The sequence below is a fragment of the Pezoporus wallicus genome, unplaced genomic scaffold (assembly GCF_028554395.1).
Source record: "Pezoporus wallicus isolate ANWC-B61680 ecotype Strahan unplaced genomic scaffold, APGP_CSIRO_Pwel_v1 contig_5231, whole genome shotgun sequence".
NCBI classification, from domain to species: Eukaryota; Metazoa; Chordata; class Aves; order Psittaciformes; family Psittacidae; genus Pezoporus; species Pezoporus wallicus.
In genome coordinates this window covers 426133-449280 of record NW_026635973.1, presented here as the reverse complement: position 1 = coordinate 449280, position 23148 = coordinate 426133, and the positions used below count along the sequence as shown (strand labels likewise).

The window sequence follows — 23148 nt, the reverse complement described above, 5'->3', positions numbered from 1 at the left end:
GAAAGGTGAGTATACAACTCAAAAATCCCTCATTTTTCAGAATCTGCTCAAAAAGCAGAACATACTCATTGCACTTATGAAAGGAACAGGGATTAAGAGTTGTCTTTTCAATGCTATAGAAAAAAATTAAATATAAATTTAAAAAATGAGAAACTTTTGAAATAAAATCCCTTCTTATTATGTTTTTGGTATTAAATCTATTGCAGGAAAACCTGTATTCATTTTTGTGAGATCAGAAAAATTACGCAAGTATAAATTTTAATCCTAAAAAAAAATTCTTATTTCTTTAAAAAAAAACAAACTATTGCAAACTTTGTTCAAATATTTTTATCTATAGTCAAAAATTTGGAAAGATGCTTTTGAGAGCACCTAATAATTTGAAATTAATTAAATACTGAAAATCAGTCTTTTTAATGTACCTCCTTATAGCACTTGGAATAGCTGTACTTCACGTGTTCCATAGCTCATTTTACTATAGTTCAACAGCCCTATACTCTTGCTATTTTCAAAATTAAATGCATAATTAAAAAATTCAGACACCAAGACAGAAAATAAAACTAATTTACTAGATGGTGTTATTTCATGCTAGGGATTTTCTGATTCATTTTACCCTTTGCTATTTAAGTAGCTAACACCAAAATAAAATCAGAGTAAGACTTAATGCTTTAAACTAAAAAATACCCACTTTGCATTACTCCCCAGTAAAGCCAATGTTTATTTTGCAGTCAGGTACACGGTTTAACTAACACCAAGGATGAACAAAGGATGTATGTCAAAACCCCCAGTAATTGTGGCAGTGTTAAATACAATAATATTTAACAAAACATATAAACAGTGTAATTATCATCCCAAAAACACATACAACTTGGTTACCATCTCTACTAAAATATTATTTTAGGCCAAAAAAATTGTACCGTATAGAATTGACAAGTCTTAACAATTTTAACTTTGATTACTAGAAGAAATGAAAAGGGATTAGGCTCCACTGTTGGGGTGCTCCAACAAAGTTCTCCATAACAGAGTTGTCTATTTGGTTGTAAGCAGTTACTTTACTCACTGTTGCAAGACAACCATTGGTAATAAATATGGACCCATAAAAAGAGACAAAGGCAAATCTACACATTTAGTTATAAATTTCATTACAAACATAGAAATTGTGGTGGAAGACAAGATGAAAAGGTACAATCGGACTTCATGTATTTCACACCATGCTGCATAATGGTATTCACTAATTGCATAACCTGCTTCTCTGTGCCTCAGCTCTTGTACCCAAATTAGTAAGTAATAAAAGTTGAAGAATACCTGTTGTCCTTCCCATTCTGTATTGCAGAATAGCGATCTGAAGAACGTTCACAAACGTAAGTGTTCCTCCTTGTCATTCCACTACCAGAAAATACATTATTCTAGAAGAAAATTGAGACAAAAATTAAACTAAATACCTTCTTCTACTGTACACTGTGTTGTACAGAAATGCCAGAATTGGAAACAAAACCAGTTTCATCCATTTATGTATATTCTTAATGTCTTCAAATGTACTAGCCTAATGTATTCAAACAAATAATTTATATCAGCTATCTTTTCTAATAGCTTATTCACCATCACTTTACTGTACCATTGAGAGTACACTAAAATAAAACAGAGAAACTGAAATTTGCTGACATTTGCTTTCCTAAGTATTATTATCCAATTCCCACATACTGTCTTACTAAGTTATTTGTCTCTGGGACCAAAGGAACAAACTGGAATCCTAGAGAACACATCTATCTGGCTGGTTGAAAGGCTTCCCTGTGGAGATTAAGTTGCTAAGGCTCCAGCCTTACAGTTACTTGCCTTCTCTCAAAAGAGATTTCAAGAGAACAAAAAGAAAACATTCTTAATCTGTGTCTGCCAACCCAAAAATTATTATGCAGATAACGCCAGATGTGTCTTGTAGCAACAATAAAAATAAAACTAAATAAACAGAATAAAAAATACTGATGGAACTTTCCTTGTTACTGATTTCAGTTTGCACATACTTCATAGAATACCAATGTTCTCCTCCTCCCCTGTCATGCACAGATTAGCTGCTGAAGGCTTACTTGCAGTACACGATGGACAATTCTGTTTTTAATACAGTACATATTGAATTTGGGGTGAAAGAGGTTTTCAAAGTACTAACCTAACATACTGATACACGCTGGCAAGATTTCAAATACTCTAAATTTGGGAACTGTAGGGCATCATGACCTCTGCAAGATTTACTGTGTGTTTAGGTCTCCCTCTTCTACAGATTTGCAGCATTAGTATCACCCCCCCAGAGACTACTGAATAAACTGTTTCAAGGCCAATGTGTAAGGAAGATTAACAACTGCACTTACCTGGTTTTCGAATTAAACTCTTGCAAGCTAGACAAGTATGACTGGAGGTGACAAACTTGTTTATAAGAAATCCTACCTTCCCTAACATCACCCTTAAAGTTAATTTTAAAATTATCCATATTAAATTTGCTTTGTTCACTATAAACACGAGTTTTAAAAACCAAACTTAAAGTTGAGCAGCTTACAAAAAAATCTAACTACTGCTGCAATATCAGACACCACTATTCCTTAATCTTGCCCATCACAAAGCCTCTTACTAAGTCCTCAAAACACAAATACTGAAGTTGCCATTAGCAAGTAAATCAGTTTCTTATTCTGAATAGCAAAGATATTCCATTTAATTAGTTCTCAGAAAGCAGAGAAATGCTTTTGATACATCAGCTTGTACCATACGTGACTGTAATCAGCTCTGGGGCAATATAGTTTTGGGAAGGCTCAGATATGAAATCTAATCTTAGAAGTCACAAAGTTCCTGCATATAATCCACACAGCCTTAATTTCAAAGACTCTTTGTGGGGATAAACAATTTATTTTAAATTTGAAAGAAATGTTTAAAGTGCCTGCAGACACAGCCTGTAGAACAGCAAGAGTTACATGAACTTCAGCATCTATTTTGTTTAAAGAAAATTCCTGCAGAAATGCATCTAATCTCCCCAGAGTATCCAAGATGGGGGCCAGCATGTAGAATCCCAAAGGACAACGGCAATTCTTGCTGCCTGTGCTAAAAGGTGGCCAGAATTTTTGTATTTAATACAGTGTGCCTCCTAAATAGCATAAAGTGTACTTGAATCTTAATTTACAATTCCTTTTTTCCCCACATGAACTCTTGCTCTTAAGTAGCTGATTAAACATTACACAACATTTTTCCATTGTATAGCCTAAACACTGATACTACTGCCCATGAACTTCCACAAAGTAGATGCTTTCACATTAGGAGAGGCAGACTCTCCTATTTGGAACAAAGATGTCTAAGGCAGTAACATGATACTAGTTTACAAAACTGAAGGACGTTGTAACAGAAGAACTAGAAAATAAATCACTTCTTATTACAAGAAACAGGTTGTAACTCGTAACATCAACAGGCACACACACCAGGGGAAAAGTAGGTTGTTCCCCTCCCCTCCACCTTATTTGTGAAGTCCAAAGAGCGGTGGTTTCAGAAAACTAAGCAAAGTCACAGGGAAAACACTTATGAGGGATATTACACAGGATTATTCAGATGAAATCTCTGATTCAGGAAGTCCCCTGGCTTCCTTGTAGATACACAAGAATTAGAAACCAGCAACAGAGCACTCCATATTGGCACTGTTCTTATGTTCTTTCCCTAAATATCCACTATTTGTCTTGACAGATCTTCAGTTTGCCCAAGTGCAGACATCCTAGTGCTTACTCTTATGTTAGTGTTAGAAAAAGTAAAGTTGTGGGGGAAGGGAAAAGTTTACGTTAAAGGCATCCACTGAAGCCTGTCTATTTCTGTCTGCCAGCAAAAGTTACCAGAAATAGACTTAGTGGCTTATTCAGTAACTGTTACGTCTATAGTAACCTTATGCTGCAGATTTTGTTTAAATAGGGAAAAACAAATATAACCAGGCAAAAGCACACTCACACTGGGAATGGTGGATTTCTTTCTTTCTGGACCCACAAGTGGACTTGCAGCCATTTCTCCTTTGGATCCCACTGTAGTGCTGCTAAGTTTGCGTGAGACATCCTTGTCCCAGTCTTCCTTCTGTTCGCTTTCCACACTGTTTGCCTGAGCCCTTTTCGTGTATGACACAGCAGGAGGAATTGAGGGACCAACTGCCAAATAAAAACAGAATTAATAAATACCTAAAAATAATCATTGCATTTTTCCTGGCCAAAATAGTCCAGATACAATTCTCTGAGCCCAAAAAAGCATTTGAACAACTATGACTGCAAACTCAGCACATACATCAACCTATTCAATTGAGGTTTGCCAGGTTAAGTTTTCTACCTACACTCTCTTTGCAGTTCAGAATTAGTTCCCATTTCACATCAGGATGTAAAACCTAGAATAATATTTTAATTCTAACTTTAAACACCATGGAAGGTCCTTTTCCCCTGAAAACCCTAGAACTATTTTGTTTAAAAGCATGTTTATGGTTGGAAAATTACAATTCTTTCCCCCTTACCATTCTTTAAAATGCTTTGAGGCAAATTTCCATCTGTAGAATTTTACATTCCCTTGAAATAAAAGTCACATTAGCTGATGATCCTCACAATTTTCCTTTTTTTTCCCCCAAAAAAGTAACCACAACGAACTACCACAGAGGGAAAACAGTAAAAATAGAAATAACGTAAATTAAGGCAGAGAAAAGGGACATTTTTAGCATTTTAAAAATATTTCCTGTAATTTAACAGCTCTCTCAGGGGGTGATGGGGAAAAAAAAAAAAAATTCACCTTTTTAGTTAATGTTTTAAATGTGCACTCCTTTTTGATGTAACCACTTTCACCAGAAAATATTTCCCTAATAATTGGTAAAATTGTTGTCTCTTGGAAACAATTTGAACCCATCTTCAAATGCACTGGTAAACATAATGGTTTACTGCTTTTGACTCTATTCCCGACCAATATTTTGCCATTACTTCATAAACACAAAACATCCTCAAGCTCTTATTTAGTGAATAAACAAGTAACAAGTTTAAAACATTAACTCTCTGACACTGACCCAGAATTACGACAGAAGCATTCATACAAATAAAAGCATCACAGTGGAGCACAACGAGATACACAACAAATGCACAGAGTGGTGGACCTGCCAGGTTCACAAAACACTGCACATTCAGACTTGAGTTGTGTATGTTACTTTACTTGTTGGAATGTCATCCCCACCATGATCACTGAAACGCCGTTGTTTCTGGTTAGTTGATATACTCCGCTGGACCTTCAGGTGAGCGGGAGACTGCACAGAACTGTTGTTGAGGTCACTGCTAGGACGAGACCTTTGACCCAAGTTGCTGCTTGTCAAGGACTCACCTCCTTCAAACTAGAAGAAAAAGTTTTTCAAAGCATAAATTCAACATTGCTGGTACTTTCAGAGCATTTTGAAGCAAAGAGGTAAAATTGTACCCAGAGTTTAATTTTATTCAAAATGAATTTTATCACTTCATGTGTGGGTAACAGTTAAACCTGCTTTAGCAGGGGAGTTAGACTGCATGATCTCCAGAGGTCCCTTCCAACCCCAACCATTCTGCGACTCTGTGTAATGTGCTTTAGAAACACAGCTAAAGCTAAGAAGTTAATGAATGCTGAAAACAAAATTAGCAGACTCCACAGTTACAAAACTGTGCTATTTTAAAACCTAAGCCAAAGAGTGGCTCCCTCAACTCTTTTTTTAAGCTTAAAAAGCATTTCTAACTTCAGAAAAATTCCAAAATGCAGAGTGAGTCAGAAGGGCTAAAAAAGAAAGTACTACTGATTCAAGGATTCCTTACAGCCCTTTAACACATCTTTATAAGGCATATAATTCAGCCACCGGTTCGTTGATATCTAAGAAGCCTAAGTTGTAAGAGCAAGCAGTGGAAAAGACAAATATCCTCTTCCAAGTAGTTTAAGTCAAAATCATGCTAGTCAGATTCCCTCCATGTTCTGCCATCACAAGGGAATTCTGGTTCAGAGATGCTGTGGGAAAACGTACTCAACAATGCACATAGCGGATCTACACGGTCTTGGAAATGAAGGAAGGCTAATGAAGCAGCAGGAAAAAAATCCCTTCAAAAAGAAAGCCGTGGTCTTGATTTGATTTCTTGAAAATCCCTATGGTCCTAAAAGATCCTTCTAGCTCCAAAACAGTCAAAATATTTCCTATCACAAATATATTAATGGCCATCATGCAGTTATTTATTATATAATAAAATACACTATAAAATAGTACAACTGAGAAAGGCTGAACGCATTTCTGAGAAATAAATGTTACATCTTAAAAGTTTGAGGATTGCTCTAGTGAAATTAACTATTTCAGATTTTAACTGTAAATGCACATGACAGGAAGAAGATTGAGCACTTAGAAGTCAGGCCACTTCAGATTAACAGCTAGCTTTTTAACAAAGCAATTCAACAGATTTACAAGCAAATGTGAAGATACTATATTCAGTCTATTTCTTCATATGGGAACTAACAATATATCCAAGAAGATATGAAAAGGGGAAGACATTAGCAAGTTATCAATTTTTTTTAACAGAAAATGTTGCAAAATAGTTCAGTAAAACATTAATCACCAGAATATTCAATTCAACCAGATATAAAGGTGACAGAAGACATAAATTAAGTAGCACTTACTTCAGGTGGTTTTCTACCTAGAAGTAGGTAAGTAGCCATGACTTCATCATACTTTTGGTTTACTAAAGATTCATGGATTTCTTCTCTTGAAAAGCCCATTGTCACCATTATGTCTAAAAGTAAGAAGAACTAGATGCATTACCAGAGTAAGTGCTTGAGTTTCCTGACAACTAAAGAACAATGAAAGTAGTAAAAAAAACACCTTATAATTTAACATATAACTGGGATTCCATTCAACCAGCATCATCTTTGCTGAGCAAAATCAAAAAGACTGCAACTCTCCTCCTTTCATCGTTATGCTCTTGAAAACTCTCAACTATGTTATTCAACAGAGTTCAATGCTATTCAATGACGACACTGGCAAATAGAAACTACAAACAGCTACAGGAACAACATAGCATCTTTTTCTGACCATGCCAGATAAAAACTGTTGCTCGTTTCCTTCTGCATGATGAATTCTGTAATCTTATTCATCTTTTACTATGCTTGTAGATTTATGCCAGCTCTATGAAGTCACAACAGTAGTTATAAGGAGGGCATTGTAATGAAATTTCTCATTTAAATAAAGAGAAAACATTTTATTTGTAGGATGAGATTGCATGTCAAATTTGGTAAGAGCTTAGTTGGATCTACAAGATAAAACTGCCTGTGTACATCAGATGCAACATCCTTGTAATAGTCTTACCTATTCTCTTAGTGTCATTAAAATCTGGTTCAGGTTCAGTATATGGCTTTAGTTCTTCTTCTTCATGGCCAACATTCATCCACCTATCCTTCATAATTTGCTAGGGAAAGAAATGAACTTTAGGTCAATATGCCATTTACCATGCCTAGGGAAACCTGGGTGAGCTCGTCTGGGGAAAAACAGCCCTTAAAATTCATAATAAACAGAATTCTGCTCTTTTACTCACACCTTTCCCCTCCCATCTTACAGTTTATCTTTCACATCCTCTAGTCTCCATTAGTTCACCACCCCCCCCCCCCATTATTTATCCTTTACAGTATCTACCCACTCAAAATACCAGAAAAACTACCAAGAGGAAAGAATTTGCAGTTCATCACACAAAAATCTTCCATTTGTACCCTTCACTTCCACCACCTCTTAATCTTACCTTGCTGAGTGCCTGCCACTCATGCCCTTATCTTGGTTAAAATCCCTAGATGTTACTACAATATCAACTGTATGACAATAAGTAACTCCTTCAAATAATAACAAAGGAAGCATGTTCACAAACTACAGAACATTTCAGGAGCGTGCCGATGCTTCCTACAGTCTTTCATTTCAAGATTGTGATGCCGACTGGTCACTTTATCCTATGGATCTTTCTCCCCGCACTTGACCTAAGTATGTTCACAGTTTGGCTGCAGCGAGAAATGCCTCATAACTCTCTCTGTGCCGTGCAGATATTTCCTTCTGCATTCTTTGGAAAATTTCCTCTGCTGTAGCTTGGATCTGTTTATAAGCCCGCCAGACTGATCAGCTGGAATCCTAACCGCCACCACAATCTCTCCTTACGGATATATTAATCTTTAAAACAGCTAAAATTGGTTTCCTTCCTACAGCAACAGGCACACATGCCTCTTTAGGGACATTCTCTAATACTGCTCACTAGGTTGACAGAAGAGTGAAAGAAATCAAGTTTCCCACAAGCTCCAAATATGCTTTGCAAATACAGAATTAAGTTATTTCTCACAAACAGTAAAATACTCAAGTTTCCATTGATATAACCAGATTCTTTGTACGTAGTGCTGCTGCCAAATTACAGACACAAATAGCAGTATCCTTACAAGAACAAAACAGAACTCTGTACTTGGGCCAGTTAACATTTGGCTGACAGTAAGACTTACAGATTTGTTCAAAGTTCTGCCACAGGATTGAATTTTTGGCTTTTGAAGCGGGAGATAAAAGGGAAGGTATTGTGTACATGTATTGCTTTATTGTATCTCTGGCATAGAGAGCACAAGCTTCTTTTGCAATAGCCTTTGGTTATGTATTTGTAGCCTTGCAGTAACATGAGACTCTCCAAAGAATAGTATGCGGTACCTGCAATTACAGTTTATTTTAAGGACACTGTTAATTAAATGTAAAGTTTAAGCATGATAATGTGTTTGGATGACACAAATCACACTGCTCAAATCCTATCTCTGTTTCTCAACCCTTCTTGAATAGGCAAGCCCAACAATTCCCACTTACAGTTTTTCCTATCTCTTCAGTAGGTGGATCACTTCAATGTAATCTGCTCCAGCTTTTCCATTTGTTAAATATGCAAAACTCTGCTAGCTTCTATCTTTTAAATACATGATCTCATAGGCACATTGAGTTATTGTACAACTCTTAAAACAGGCTCTTAAACTCAAGCATTTTGAAGTGACACAAATGATCCAGTTCCAGGATCAGTATTAAATCTGTGCAAGTTCTGCTGTGCTTTCACTCAGCTGATTCAAGAGCAGCAGTTTTGGTCAAGGTGAAAATCTGACCCAAACTGTATTTCTTAACGACAAACCCAAACTGAGTTTTCAACCAATTAGGTATTACTGATGAGGTTTCCCTCAACTTTCAGGAAAACAATTTAAATATAATCTGGCTCAAGACATGTCTGTCTCAAAATTATTTGTTTTATTACTCTTTGTAAGCATAAATCTGCTCTGTGGGAATTGCACAGTGTTGCTTTGAAAGAACTGAAGACTTGGAGGAGGAGGAATTCTTTGAAATCCTAATAGTTAAGGGAAAACCCACATTTTCTGACAATGCATTTTTTCCATCTCTTCCTGTGAAGATTTTACAACAACATTCTCTTGCTTCTAAAATGTTTTCTCTCTGCTGCAACCATGAAAATGTCTAGATGAACCCTTTCAATAAATATTTGCCTGGTCCTTACCAGAGGAAAAGTGCTAAGCCTAACCCATATGGTGCCGATCCTGTGTCAGCCTCAGCTTTGATGCTCATGTCACTGACAAACATCCTATTGAATGGTGAGGGAAAAACACGCATGGGAACTGAGCGGGTGGACGGCTGGGACTGAACAAATAATTAAAAGACAAAGCGCAGACAAAAAACCCTCCCCACCTAAGATGAGATTGTCTTTCTGCTTTTAGAATCTGCGAATAAATATGTACTTACATTATAAATATGTATTTTTAGAAACAGAAGAAATAGTAATTTCTTTCCAAAGTACAAACCATGGCTTTCTAAATCAACATACATGTGGTTTCAGGAACATTCATATTTTAAAAGCATTTGTGATGTCTCTCTCCCTCAGATTAGCAAACTGATCAATACCCGTTATCATCAGTGTTTTAGTACTGATCCACAGCTCGAGATCCCCTATCACACAATAACATTTTCTTGCTCTCTTCCATATAATCAGACTATGCTGTTCCAGCAAGACTGCTATCCAACACATCTCTCTAGGGACAGGAAGGAATTTTAGGAGAACTGGATAACATTACAGTATCTAGAATGAAAGTAAAATTAGATCTCAAGAGAAACTGCTGAAAATCCAGAGGAAAGTTCAACAAAAGGAAAATGTTTTTCCTAAACCTTAAAACACGACACAGAAAAGCACAATCTTTCACCATCTTCAAGTCACTACGCTCTTACCATTATGTCCTCTAGACACTAGTAAATACATAAGAATTGAGTATCAATAAAGAAGAAGCCACCATTCACTATTCTCTTCAGCACAGGTTTTACTAAAGCTACAGTTATTTATAAGAAGTCACAAACCAGAATCACCTTGAGATTAAGTTGTATGCAGACACAGCTCACTAAACGTTTGCTACCTTAACACAGGTAGCATCCATGTCAGAAAGTGTTAGTCATGCCATTACAAATAAAAAACAGCTTAAATGGGATTTATTCTCTGAAATGCCATCCACTGCTGCACAAGTAGGCAGAGAAAGATGAAATGAAGTCACTGGTGATTAACTCACGTAAATACTACTTTAAAACCATTCTATTTATCTTCCACCCTACTTTCATCTCTGTGCTAAGTAGATGGTATTTTCAGGAGTCTATCTTGGTTAAACAATTCACAAAACAGAACAGGACAGCATTTAGAGTGAACACTACACAAAATATTTGCTAAACAGCAGCTCCAGAATCATCCAGTAAGTGCATGCCAGTATAGCAACCTTGAATGAAAGAGCCCCTTAAAAACACTGAACCTTTTAGCCATATTACAAAGCCTAATTTACTACCACCACCACTAAAATCATAACTCGGTAGAAATCCTCAAAACAGATTTTAGCTGAGGGACACAGTATTAATACATGTTAATTTTCTGGCTACTCAGAAACAGAAGTACCAGAAGAGGGAAAGAAAAGGCTGCACAGAAATTACTGGCTTATCATTCATTGTATTCTTAAGTGTCTGTCTGTATTATGGCACTAAAACAAACAAAAAACACCCACATAGTTTTCAATCACAGTTACTCTTTTATCTATCCCTTTAAAAAAATCATGCTGAATATAGTAAATTAAATGAAAATGGCTGATGGAAGTGCCTGCTGCTGGTTTTGGTCTTCTGGAAAACTCCCAAGAATAAGATATTTACACTCTTGTCCTTGCCCCCATTTTGAACTACCTCCATTACCTGACCGAAAGAAGTGGGAGCGGTTTGCATTTTGAAATACTCTTCAGTTATAGTCTTTAGTCAGTTGCAATTAAGGTTAGACTTTCATCAATTAACATTTTGTATTTTCAAGATGTTTTGGGGACATTTCCTCTCTCACTCTTTTTTAAACAAAACTTTTGGGTCCTTAAAATGCAAAGAAAGTACCTATTGTGAAAAACAGTTGTAAGCAATTACTGTATTTTATTTTCTTAATCTAAGCCCCCTTTTTTTTCCCCAAGATGAGATTACTTACTTCCAAGCTGCCTCGTTTTATTGGATTCAGTACTAGTAGCTTCTTAAGTAGATTTTCACAGTCTGTGGACATATAGAATGGGATGCGGTACTTCCCCCTCAGCACTCGCTCCCTCAGTTCCTTTAAAACAGAGTTTTAAAAGGTGAGCCTACTAATCACACATAAGATTTAAGGAGACTGAAAGCCAAGCTTTCATACTGCAACTGTACCTTTAGATTCTGACCATCAAACGGCAACGATCCGCTTACTAGTGTGTACAAAATCACCCCAAGGCTCCACACATCCACTTCAGGACCATCATATTTCTTTCCTTGGAAAAGTTCTGGAGCTGCATAAGGTGGGCTTCCACAAAATGTGTCCAGTTTATTACCAACTGTAAATTCATTGCTAAAACCAAAGTCTGCAATTTTAATGTTCATGTCTGCATCAAGCAGAAGGTTTTCTGCCTAAGAGAAAAATGAGAGGAAAATACAATTCATGTATCAGAATAAGATCAATATATTACAGAGTAGTATTTATCAATAAATGCAAATATTTGTTTTTAAATACTTCACCATCTTTTTCTTTCTTGCAGAAGAAAAGAAACAAATCTCCCTTGAATACATTAAAGATTGGAAATTAACTATGTTTACTCAAAGAAATATTACTGTTAAAGCAGCTAAAGAGACTGGAAAGTCAGCTAGTGAATGAGCTGTGAAGATTTTCTTCTCTGGAAGAACCAACTCAGTTCAGGTTTAGACTGAAATATCCAGACATCTCAGGACAGCAGTTTCAGCTTTTGACAGGTTCATGCCAACTTCTGACGCTAAGAAGCGTAAATCTAATTCCAGACATCATTTACCATCTCGGTGGGGTAAATGCTAGAAGGGATTTAAGGCTTCAAAAGAAGATCTGTTCTGCTCACACGATGACATACTTCAAGCTATGCACTGTATCTCAGCATTCTGTACCAAAAAATTCTCTCCCTTTTATTACTGGTGCTTTCTTTAGTAATGCCACCACCAAAGGTGTTTAACACTCAAGAATTACATAGCGTATGAAAAAAATGCATGCTTTATACAGCTAAGAATATTCATGCCTGTGCAGCAATCATCATGTAAGTGCAATGCATCACCTATACATAGGTGCAAGTACTCAGGAACCTGAAGAGTCAATAAAAAATACCTTATACTTAGTATCACAGCTAGGTCAGAAGATTAAAAGAGCAAGATTAGATAAATAAGAATACATTACTGAAAAACACCCCATACAGAGCATTCTCAAAATACAAGGATGCTGAACAACAAGTGCAGCAGATCTGGGCAATGTTTGCTCATCTAACTGGGACCCAGTGCCTGATTTTCACATTAGCAGCACTGCACAGTGCAGGAATCCTTTTTCAACAGGAGGACAGACATCAGCCAGAGCAGAGTATTCACTTAATTGCCAAACATCAGTTTTATAGCAAACACAAACATCTCTCATCAACTGCTATGCTCAGAAAAGTTCAGGACGAAGAGAAACAGCAATCAATTTGTTAGGGTAAACATGATTTTGTTTGGGTTGGTTTGTTTGTTGGTTTTGTGTTTAGTAATTTCACTTGCACTCAGTGAACAGAACAGGAAACAATTACCAGTATACCAAGCCAAGGCCGCACAACAGAATTTAGGCTTCACCAGGAGTAAAATACAGCTTGCTTATATAAATTAACTACCCCAGAAAATATTTTATTTTCCCAATTCCTGACCTGTAATCTCAGCTGGTTCCAGCTGATGTGCCTGCAGACAGACTCACAGAGGTATCTATTTTCCAGATTTTACATCCTTCTACATTACTGAACAAAGACTTCATTTTCCTTGTGGTGAAAACATTACTGTCAGCGCAGCTGCTCTGCGATTACAATAGTCCTTCTAGTTCAACAGTGCTCTGCTACCCAAGTACCCTATGCTTTTAGGTTCCTCACTTCAAAAACATCAAAACCCATCCTTTCTTAACATGCCAAATAGAAAGACTATGCTCTTGTTGGTTACACGTTCAGAGCAAAAAGTATTAAGTCACTGAAAAAAAGTTTGTGCATCACAGGATGAGCAAAGCTGGAATTGGTTATAGCCCTTTCTATGCAAGCTGTTTATAAACACAGAAAATTAAAAGGAGATGGTTTAAGCATCCATAGGCCTTGCACTCCCCCCTCTTCTGGACAAACTTGCACATTTTTTTTGTAAGTCTTCCTAGCTTAGTAACTTAGATTTGACAGAGTTTATCCTTTCTGTTATTAAAGCCAAAAAGACTTAGCAAAAATCTCTGCCTTGCAGTGCTAACAATATCTATTGGTCAGCGTGCTGGTATTACAGAGAAAGAAAGTCAACAGAAGCAGATGAAAATTCAGATGCAACTCTAAACTTGCTTCTTCCTCCTCTGCAGCTCTGTTAGAAGAGTTTTAAGTGAGACAGAGATGACACATAATGTTTGAAAAGAAAAGACAAAGTGAGAACACCTCCTCAAAGCCATGCATTTATCTCTTCTTTCTTTGGGGAATGTATTTTTCATTGACTGGCTCTCAATCACACCTAACACTGAACTTTTGAAATGAGTCTAGCATAACTCCATCAAAGGGAAGTCAGAGAGAGAAAGGCAAAGAAATAATTTTGAAGCCTGCCTGCCTGTCTCGCAAATAGGAAGATCAGCAGCAGAGTACTTGTGACAGATGGTGAAAGGGATCCTGTATAAACCCCGCAAAGCAGTTTTGGACAGTCCTGTGAGCAATGCAGTGTGCTGTATGCATCCTATGGAACTAAGAAATGAATGTTAGGTGGAGGCTGTGATGGGTTTTGGGAGAAAGAGTGAGATGTAGAATGCTAACTAACCACGGGGGTTAATGAAGTAGGACTCAATAATAATATAGCTGCACTGAGCAAGCCAGTGCCAGATAAGCACAAGGAGATGGCTGGCTTCCTACTCCCAGCAAACTATAGGGCTGAGTCAACCACTGAAAGCGGCTTGTCCAGCCAAGCCAATGGGTCCCATCTGGAAAAGGGTGCAGCCTTCTGGAAAGCTCAACAGTGACTACTGTAAGCCCCAGGGAGCCTGACAAAACATTCACAGGCTCCAAACCACCATGCAAGACAGGGAGGAATTTTTTTATATCAAGATTTCAATGAGATCCAGCCTTTTCCTTCCTTGCATTCTGACTTTAGAGTTCTGGCTCAGCACCTCCACCATCAGATGACAATGGTCCTGGGGCAGGGAGGACTCAGCAGAAAAGGATGCATTATCCAGCATCATATGCACATGCAGAAGCTGGCAGATTGACAGGTATTAGGGAACAGATTTGTAAGAAAGAGGTCAACAGCATGCTGCAGTGTATTATAAGGAAGTTAATACAAAAGAAACTAGTAAAAAAAAACAAACCCTTAAGACAAAAGATACTGATAAAACAAACCTTTAAGAATTATTCAGGTTCAGCTTATTCAACATTTTAGATACACCAGTAAAAAAGAAACTAAATCAGTGTTTTCTTTGTAAGCATACAAAGATATACAAAGAGCACTAGCCAACTTTTAAACAGGTGAAGATACTGTGTCCAAGTCCCGTGATATCTAAACTTGGCAGGAAGACAACTTCAGACTGAAGGCTTAGGTTGTACCTGTAATTGCTGAACTCTTTAACATGGTCTAGGATGTTTATCCAGATAGAATATTAGAAAGCATAAAAAAAAAAAGAAGCTCAACTAATTTCTGTTTACCTTAGATTTTTCTGTCTGATTAAACACGAGAGTATAAAACAGAAGTTCAAATGGATTAAAACCCTAATATATTCCTTACGAATCACTACAACAAGATTGGTTTATATATATATGCTTATATGTTTATACAATATATTTTAATTGAAAATATTTCAGCGCTGACTGGTATCACTGAACTTCTGCAGCTTCAGTGTGTACATATCTGCATGCCAGCAGGTATAATTCTTTGGAGAGCATGTCTTTTCCCTAAAGCTAAAACTGGAATGAAAGTAACACTTGTCTCTCCCCTGTTCCAACAGGCAAGCTACATTATTTTTGTGCTTCAGAAAATAGAGAATAAATGATATTTACTTCATTCACATGTTTGAGGCATTCACAGTGGCAAGGACAAGTATATAGAATGAAAATAGATTGTCAACCAGCAAAATGAAAAGTAAGTAACAGCCTACCTTAAGATCACGATGAACTATGCACTTCTGATGACAGTACTGCACAGCAGATACAATCTGAAACACCAAGATGATCAGTGAAATACTTAATTTCCATCTCAGCATTTGTATATTATCTAGTATATAAATTTGGCTTCTGATATGATTCAGCAGAACATAAGATATTAATATATAAAGCCTTTAATTTTAGAAAATGTTCATGCAAGTTTCATTAAAGCTCAAACACTAAACCTAAAATGTCCCTAAAAGCAGCTCATTTTCTTATTAAAAAAAGTTTAATACGTATTCTTTAAGGTAATAGGAGAAACATCTATTTTAAATGCAGATTTCCCAATAGCAGTAACTATAAAAGGAAATTATTCCACTCCCCCAACCCAGATTTTATCTTCTGAAATACCTGCAGCATAGCTCTGCAATTCACCCCTAACAGAACAGCTCATTCAACATGTCTATATGTATCTTTCACATATGACAAAACCCAAGTCTGAAACAGGAAATTAAAAGCAGTTTCTTTACATGTTAATTATACACCTTCGTTCTGAAAAATTTCAAATTTTACCTAATCAAAGCTTTTCACAACAAAAATCACCAAAACCAAGGTAAAAAAGATGAGAAAGCTTGTAATAACAGTATAAAAACCTGTTACAGACTACTCTTCATGGAAAATGCTATGACATGACACAGCAATACGTTCCATCATATCAACATCTCTAGATAGAACATCTGTTAAATTCTAACATATTCAGAAAAGGATCACAACCCTCAAATGACTCACAACAAAAAATGGGGCTTTAGGAACATCCACTAAAAAAGAATGCAAAACAGTCTTACTATTTTTAGACAGTACGTAGGAAGCAGATACTTTTCTCTTTGGGGATTTTTTTCCACTCCAGCTTTAATAAACATTATCACAACAACGAATATTCTTTTAAAGTAAAAGAAGTATGCTCACATTCACGTCTATCCAAAAATACCATAAATAGAAACAAAAGAAACAGTGAATTTTAATTTCATACCTGCCTGAATTTTGCACGAGCCTCTTTCTCTTTCATTCTTCCATGTGCAACTAGGTAGTCAAACACTTCTCCTGATCACAACATGGACAAAACATCAGTTCTACTGTACAGGTTTTATTTTTGACTGTCATGCACAATCAAATCATGCTTGAAAACAACATCCCACACACCTGCTTCTTGAAGGGAACGGAAATAGAAGCAGCCAGGAAAAAATTCCCTTTGACTGTTTTCACTGAATTTCACTTTCCAGACATCAGTAGTTAAGAAATATAAAATGCAACCCTTCATACTAAGGCTTCTTCAAAGTTAAAAAAATAACTTTACTTAAAGAACCACTGTGAAACAAACCAGAGACTTTGAATAATAAAAACTATTCATAATGCACATAAGACACTGAAAAATAGGTAGCTTCTTATGTACCAGATTTGTTTTGCCTATCTCCAGTGGTTTCACTTAACATTACCTATATAACTTCTGGTTTTCCCTTCCTGTTCTCTAACAAAGCTGCTCAAATGCCTTTCAGATCCTCATCTTTGCACTGTCTGTTGAGCAGCCTTTCCTAGCTGGTCACCCTATGCTCGATTCCCTTCCCACATTCAAACATTCCCATTCAGCTGCTAAGCAGCTTCTCAAGCAGGCACCCATTACCCCTCTCACTCTTTGCAATCCTGCTGCTCTCCTTCCTGTGTTCCTTATTCCTATCCCTGGACCTGCCTCCCCAAGTGCTTTGGCACGTTTTCAAGATCATACAAGGCACCAGCGCTTGCCTAAATACAGCAGATAGAGTCAAGTTTTTGCCATATTCAGCACCAGGATATCTCTTGAAATTCTAGCAGAAGCCTCAGAACAGTGACTACCCTTAAACACAAACCTAACAGGTTACTTTAGAGAATGTGATGCAAGCAAGAAAGTCTGCCCTGAGAGGTCTGTTAGGAGTGCTGTGAAGGCCAGATTAGAATAACCCATTAACCATGAAGTTCTTATATCATTCCTAGGCATGCAACCCACACGGCTTTCCATATTTCAGTTTATCCTTAAAGCAGAATTAAGAATCTACTTACCCCCACTGGCATATTCCATTACCAAATATAATGTCTTTTCAGTTTCAATAACTTCAAATAATTTTACTGCAAGAAAAATGAATGAGAGAGAGATTGCAGCAGGGAGCAAAAGCACAGCACAAATAAAAAATTATACTCATGAAGTGAGCATAATTTATGGCCAGTGATAACACTAAACCACAGGAAAACTTTATATCCTTTAGGTTAGCATTCTTGGGCGGGGGGAGGGGGGGAAGCAAAATTAATTTCTAAATCACAGTTGATAACAAAGCATATTAATTCACAATTTTCTGAGAAGTTTAAACACACTGTACAAACGAGTTCATGCTGAAATTAGTGCTCAATTTGACACGGACGTCTTTTAAGATCATACAAACCTTCTCTGTTTCGCTAGTAAACTGCTCCCAATTAGAAATTTGAGATTCTGACCAAGCGGGTACCAGAAATATTAGGCCTGAAAGACTTTCCTCAGATTGTAATAGTAACCATTCATTTAAAACAAACACACCCCCACCACCCCCCACAAGAAAACAAAAACCAGCAGAAGCTAAGAATGCTGGAAAAGCAACAAACAATTTAAGGGATGAGAGGGAGTGCCTAGCATGTAGTAACTTGTACACCTCATCCATACCTTGTATGCAACAAGCCCTCTGGCCGATTCAGGACCATTAACTGTCTCTGGAACAAGACTGTCCAGCCCTCCTCAGCCAGAAGAATTGTCATCACAAAGTAGGGCCCTGAAGCTGTGGGGTACGTGAAAGAACTAAAGCAGAAAGGGAAAATTACATACTTTGTAATTCTAATTTTATGGAAATATTAGTCAGCAGGAGTCTCTCCTAGACTGAACTAATGGAGTTTTGCTACTTTCACTTAAAAAAATTCATGCTTTTTGGCCTCAAGAATAATTTCAACAGAAAACGGGAGCTGGGGTCCTCAACAGAGCAGTGTGAGCACTCAGCATCTCCTATGTTAAGGCTTTCCTGGACTGAGCAGTTTCTCTCCTCAGACCACCACTCTTGTTTCAAGCAGAGTGAATACAGGAGGTGAGACAATGAAGCATTTACTGAATGCTCACTATCCTATTATCTCAAAAAAGTTTAACAGCATAGCAGTAAAGTACATTCAAATAAAGCCAAAGAGAGTAAAATGTAAACAGTACAACAGAAAAAAGTGTGCAGAAATGCAGGGCACCTACCAATATTGGGATGATTCAGTATCTTCATTATTCGTACTTCTCGAAACAGCTGTCAAGGAAGCAAGACAATTTTCTTAAGAGTGCGCTTATTAGAGAGAAGTTACACAAGATATGCAGTGTTAGCTGCCAAAAAGGAGCAGCATAAACCACAGAAACTAGCATTAGCATAAAATATGGATAAATATAGCACAGTGAAGTCCAGAAAACATAATCTATATCTCACACATTATATGACAATAACCACTACCAACTACATATCAAAACCAGACTAAATTTTAAGCTTTATACAAACAAACACAGGTAAGTTTTATAGCCCCTTCTGGAGTTTCAGCACTGACCAAAACCAACAGATTATTCAAACAATATAATAATTTTTATTTACTAATAATGTAATAATTAGATAATAATAATTATTAATAAAATAATTTTTGTTATCTCTTTGTTCCGTTTTCTTTGGTGACTGGCCAGCTCACCCAACTACTTTGAATACATACATAAGAGTGGGTGCAAATACAAGGCATAGTTGAAACTACAGAAAAGTTGAACACACAAATATTGAAATGGAATTAGATACCATGAATCCTGACTTTCCCCAGTCCTGCTGATCCACAGAGGTGAAACAGGCGAGTTCTTTTCTCTCAACTACCAGATTTTACACTGGGTCATAAACAGCAATGTCCCATATCCCCTCTCCCCCTGGCAAGGCCTAAAGGTTTATGATTGCTCAGTCTGCTTTAGAATCTTGAGTCACATAACTGAAAACAACAGGACAAACTTACATCCCTACCTGTATACACTTTAGGCAACAGTGAGTTGATGACTTTTTTTAACCAGAAATGAGGTCTTAGCTCTTAAATTTCTAGCATTCATGGGTTTACTGATTAAATAAGAGGTGAAGAAAGACTAACCTAGGGGGTCAAAAGAAAGAAGGAATCCAAAATGACTACACAATTCCATTACTCTGTACTTTAAGGCTGTCAATACTGGTAAGTTTGCGCTGTTTCACTTTAAGTGAACAGCATAACCCCACTGTCAATTCTATTTACTGTGCTGCATGCTTAGTACTGCACTGGATTACAGTAGGATGTTGAAGAAAAGCTCACTGGCTTCAGCGTAACGCTCAAGACGTTTTGGAGATGTCTTAGCAGTACAGACCTCCTTACAGAGCAACTTGGCTCAGTGCAGAAGTGTGTTGTTGTTTTGCTTCTCTGTCTCAGAGGACATCTCTGCCTCCATTTTCAAAATGAGTCCCATTTGTTCAGATGCTACCTTTGCAAAAAGGGTACTATGAGGCAAGCCACAGACTGGACACCTCCTCAAAGAGCAGCACTTCACAGTTTCTATTTTATGATGGCTGAGGCTACAAGTTAAGAGAAATTGAAATTCTTTTGCTTAGACAAAGCTATTTAGTCATGACATTTGTAAAATTCTGCATATATTCTACAGAGAAACATCTTTTTGAAATTCAGCTTCTGATCAATATTATTACGGTTTGATATTGACATTATTTAAGTATTTCAAGCTAGTTACAATCCACTTGCTTTACAGTTGCCATTGAAACAATTTTAGAAGGAAGCAAGGACTATAAAAACATTTCTCTGACAACATAATCAGTATGATGCAGTTTGCTTGTGTTCAAAATGTTAACACATGGGTACATAATACTATGAATTAAAATACCAGAATTAAACTTTAGCAATTATTCTTGTTTCCTCATGAAGTCAGTTATTCCCATGAAAATACATCCTGCCAGACTTTTCTCTGTGCATTTTTTGGGTTTTGAATTTGCTGCACAAGATCACATTTCCCAGCTAAATCAGTATCAATTAGTCAGAAGCTAACAAACCTAAATCAAGCAAGGGTACAGCTTCAGAAGAGCCTCTAAGCAGGTATATGGAAAACCACAATTCCTTCCAGAATGTCAAAAGTAATTTCATAACTTAACAGTATTAATGCTGGTATAAAAGTTGCAGCAATGAAAACATGCCTTCATAAGCAGAATTAAAATATAGACTGCTATAAATAAAATAATTTCCAATTTAGAAAAAAGATCAAAGAAATAATTTTACATGTAAAGGGAAGCACGCAGTAATTGTAAAAATAGAAGCGGGAGGGGAATTGTTCTATTCAGTACTCTTACAGGATTCCAAAGTTGACTAATTGGTTTAAGATTTGAATTTATTTCAGTGGCATGAATTCTGTTCCACATAGTGTGTAATTTTTTATTTTTATTTTTACATGAAGGAAAAAGCCTACTAGGAAAAGGACAAAAAGTCTAGTTTCCTGAAGACCTCTACCCTCATGCAGATACTTTGTTATAAGAAGTGAAACACTGGTTGCCCTGGCTCTGAATAAAAGACATCACCAAGATACAAAGCGTGGGCTTAGGTTTATCCACATTCACACCAGTATGTTTTTTAACATCTTGTATTATGTTTCCTGTTGAACAGGCATTTTTCAGAAAACTAAAGCGTTTGTTCATATACAGCAGTATATAGTCCAGGTATGAGCCACCATGAGTAAATCACAGGGAATCGTTAGTCTCAACCTTTTGAAAGAAAGCAGCTATTCCAAGGCAAATTCTAGAGGAACTCAAAGTCACAAGGTCAAATTGAATATTTTCTTGCTGATTAGTGGCTCTGTGGTGGGCTTCTTAGTTTGTTTGGGGATTTTGACTTACAGGCACTTTTAATCTTGGTTGAAATGCATTTGCATGCTTAGGGCAAGAATTGGGCAAGGCTGAAGCAGATTAAGTTATCTTAGGTGATGCTCATCCACACAAACCGTGTCAAGCATAGGATGAAGGGAAACTGGCTGGTTTATTTTACAGTCAGGATGGCAAGAGGCTCCCTGCAAACATGAGAGCAGGGAAAAAGATAAATCAGCAGAGTAAGAACTGAAAGAATAGTTGAAATCTTGGAACCTACCTGCAGGTACCTGCTAACTAAATGGCTTGCTCTGAGAAAAGATTAAAAACTTTAAGTGGTTATATTCCCTGGAAAACCCCTCTCCCAACTGCCTGCTCACTACTGAAACTACAGCACACAAGGCTGTCTTCTTCATGGGGAGATCCATATTACTCTGAGAGTTTGTATTTTGCAGTTTTTATCAGCTTCTGACAAGTTTCAGCAGTTATACACCTGGAAACTGATGTTTTCAGACCTTTTTCAGAAGTCACTCAGGAGTAGGCATCTTGTAAATTAGGCAGATGTAACTTACATATTCCAATATACTGTGATGTAACTAAGTCAAGCAGCTTTGTTAAAGCTGCTTGGCATGACAGATACTTCCAACCCAGGAAGCAAGAAATTGTTTGAAAGGCTGAAAACTGAAATAATGGAATAGCACTGCATACAGACCATAAACAAGCCCCATTATACCTTATGTAGTTGATGGCCCATGTGGTCCAAGGGGATGTGTAAGGGGCTCTCAAAGAAGAAAGAGCAGGGACCCTTTTTTCAATACAGATGTTCAAAACAGCAGAGGCGGAGTGGAATGGAAATGGGGCAAATGAACTGTGCTCTGGAGTCTTGGTGTATATTCAGGATTTTACTTGGTCCAGTGTAAATGTGCATTTATACAAATTAAGAAGATGCCAATGTTCCTTTTCTCTCATAAGCAGAATTAAAATATAGACCACTATAAATACATGAGAGAAACAATCTAGAAAATCTCTGACAAATGGATAACACTTGAATAAAAGCATTAACAGTACTCCAGTATTTCAGTACATTGTTTTTACATTGCATTCTGTGAAGCACTACTTTGGGATAAATCCCCAGCCCTCCCCCTTCCCTTTGCAGAAGCATGTTGGTCATTAACACCATTTATGTCAATAACTATGTATTTAACAAATAGAGATATCTTTAAACAATAGCCACTACACCCTTCAGTAACACCCAGGATACATCTATTCCTTTGCATATAGAGATATTAAAGCAACAAGACCATAGTTCTTTCCTACAAAGCCAAGTTTGTTAATTTTATAGAAATCTAGACCGATCAGAGAGCTTAGTTCTGCTTCCATTATGAGACAAGCTGCAGGATTATACAAGAATATAATTCAAGTTTCATGCACACCTCTCCTTTCTTGAGCAGCACGGTACTGCTCTCTCAGAAGGTGTAAGTGCTCCCTGACTTCCTGCCCCATAATCCACCCCACATCTACAGGGCTGCTCTTAATT

General features: G+C 37.0%; 1 protein-coding gene across 10 annotated transcripts in view; it reads right to left on the bottom strand.

The window, feature by feature from the left end:
* Positions 1-23148, bottom strand: part of MARK1 (microtubule affinity regulating kinase 1) — a 58686-nt gene that overhangs the window by 9091 nt on the left and 26447 nt on the right. For 5 of the 10 annotated variants that reach the window (XM_057398771.1, XM_057398772.1, XM_057398765.1 and 2 more), the window contains exons 4-14: positions 18965-19013; positions 17770-17835; positions 16709-16779; positions 15693-15749; positions 11732-11968; positions 11523-11642; positions 7340-7439; positions 6655-6767; positions 5188-5362; positions 3964-4154; positions 1303-1403 (exon numbers count right to left, since the gene is read on the bottom strand). In XM_057398771.1, the coding sequence (XP_057254754.1) occupies positions 1303-1403; positions 3964-4154; positions 5188-5362; positions 6655-6767; positions 7340-7439; positions 11523-11642; positions 11732-11968; positions 15693-15749; positions 16709-16779; positions 17770-17835; positions 18965-19013 (1280 nt within the window). Of the gene's footprint in view, positions 1-1302; positions 1404-3963; positions 4155-5187; positions 5363-6654; positions 6768-7339; positions 7440-11522; positions 11643-11731; positions 11969-15692; positions 15750-16708; positions 16780-17769; positions 17836-18400; positions 18533-18964; positions 19014-23148 lie in introns of those variants that run through there. The other 5 variants (XM_057398770.1, XM_057398767.1, XM_057398768.1 and 2 more) reach the window with 3 other exon arrangements.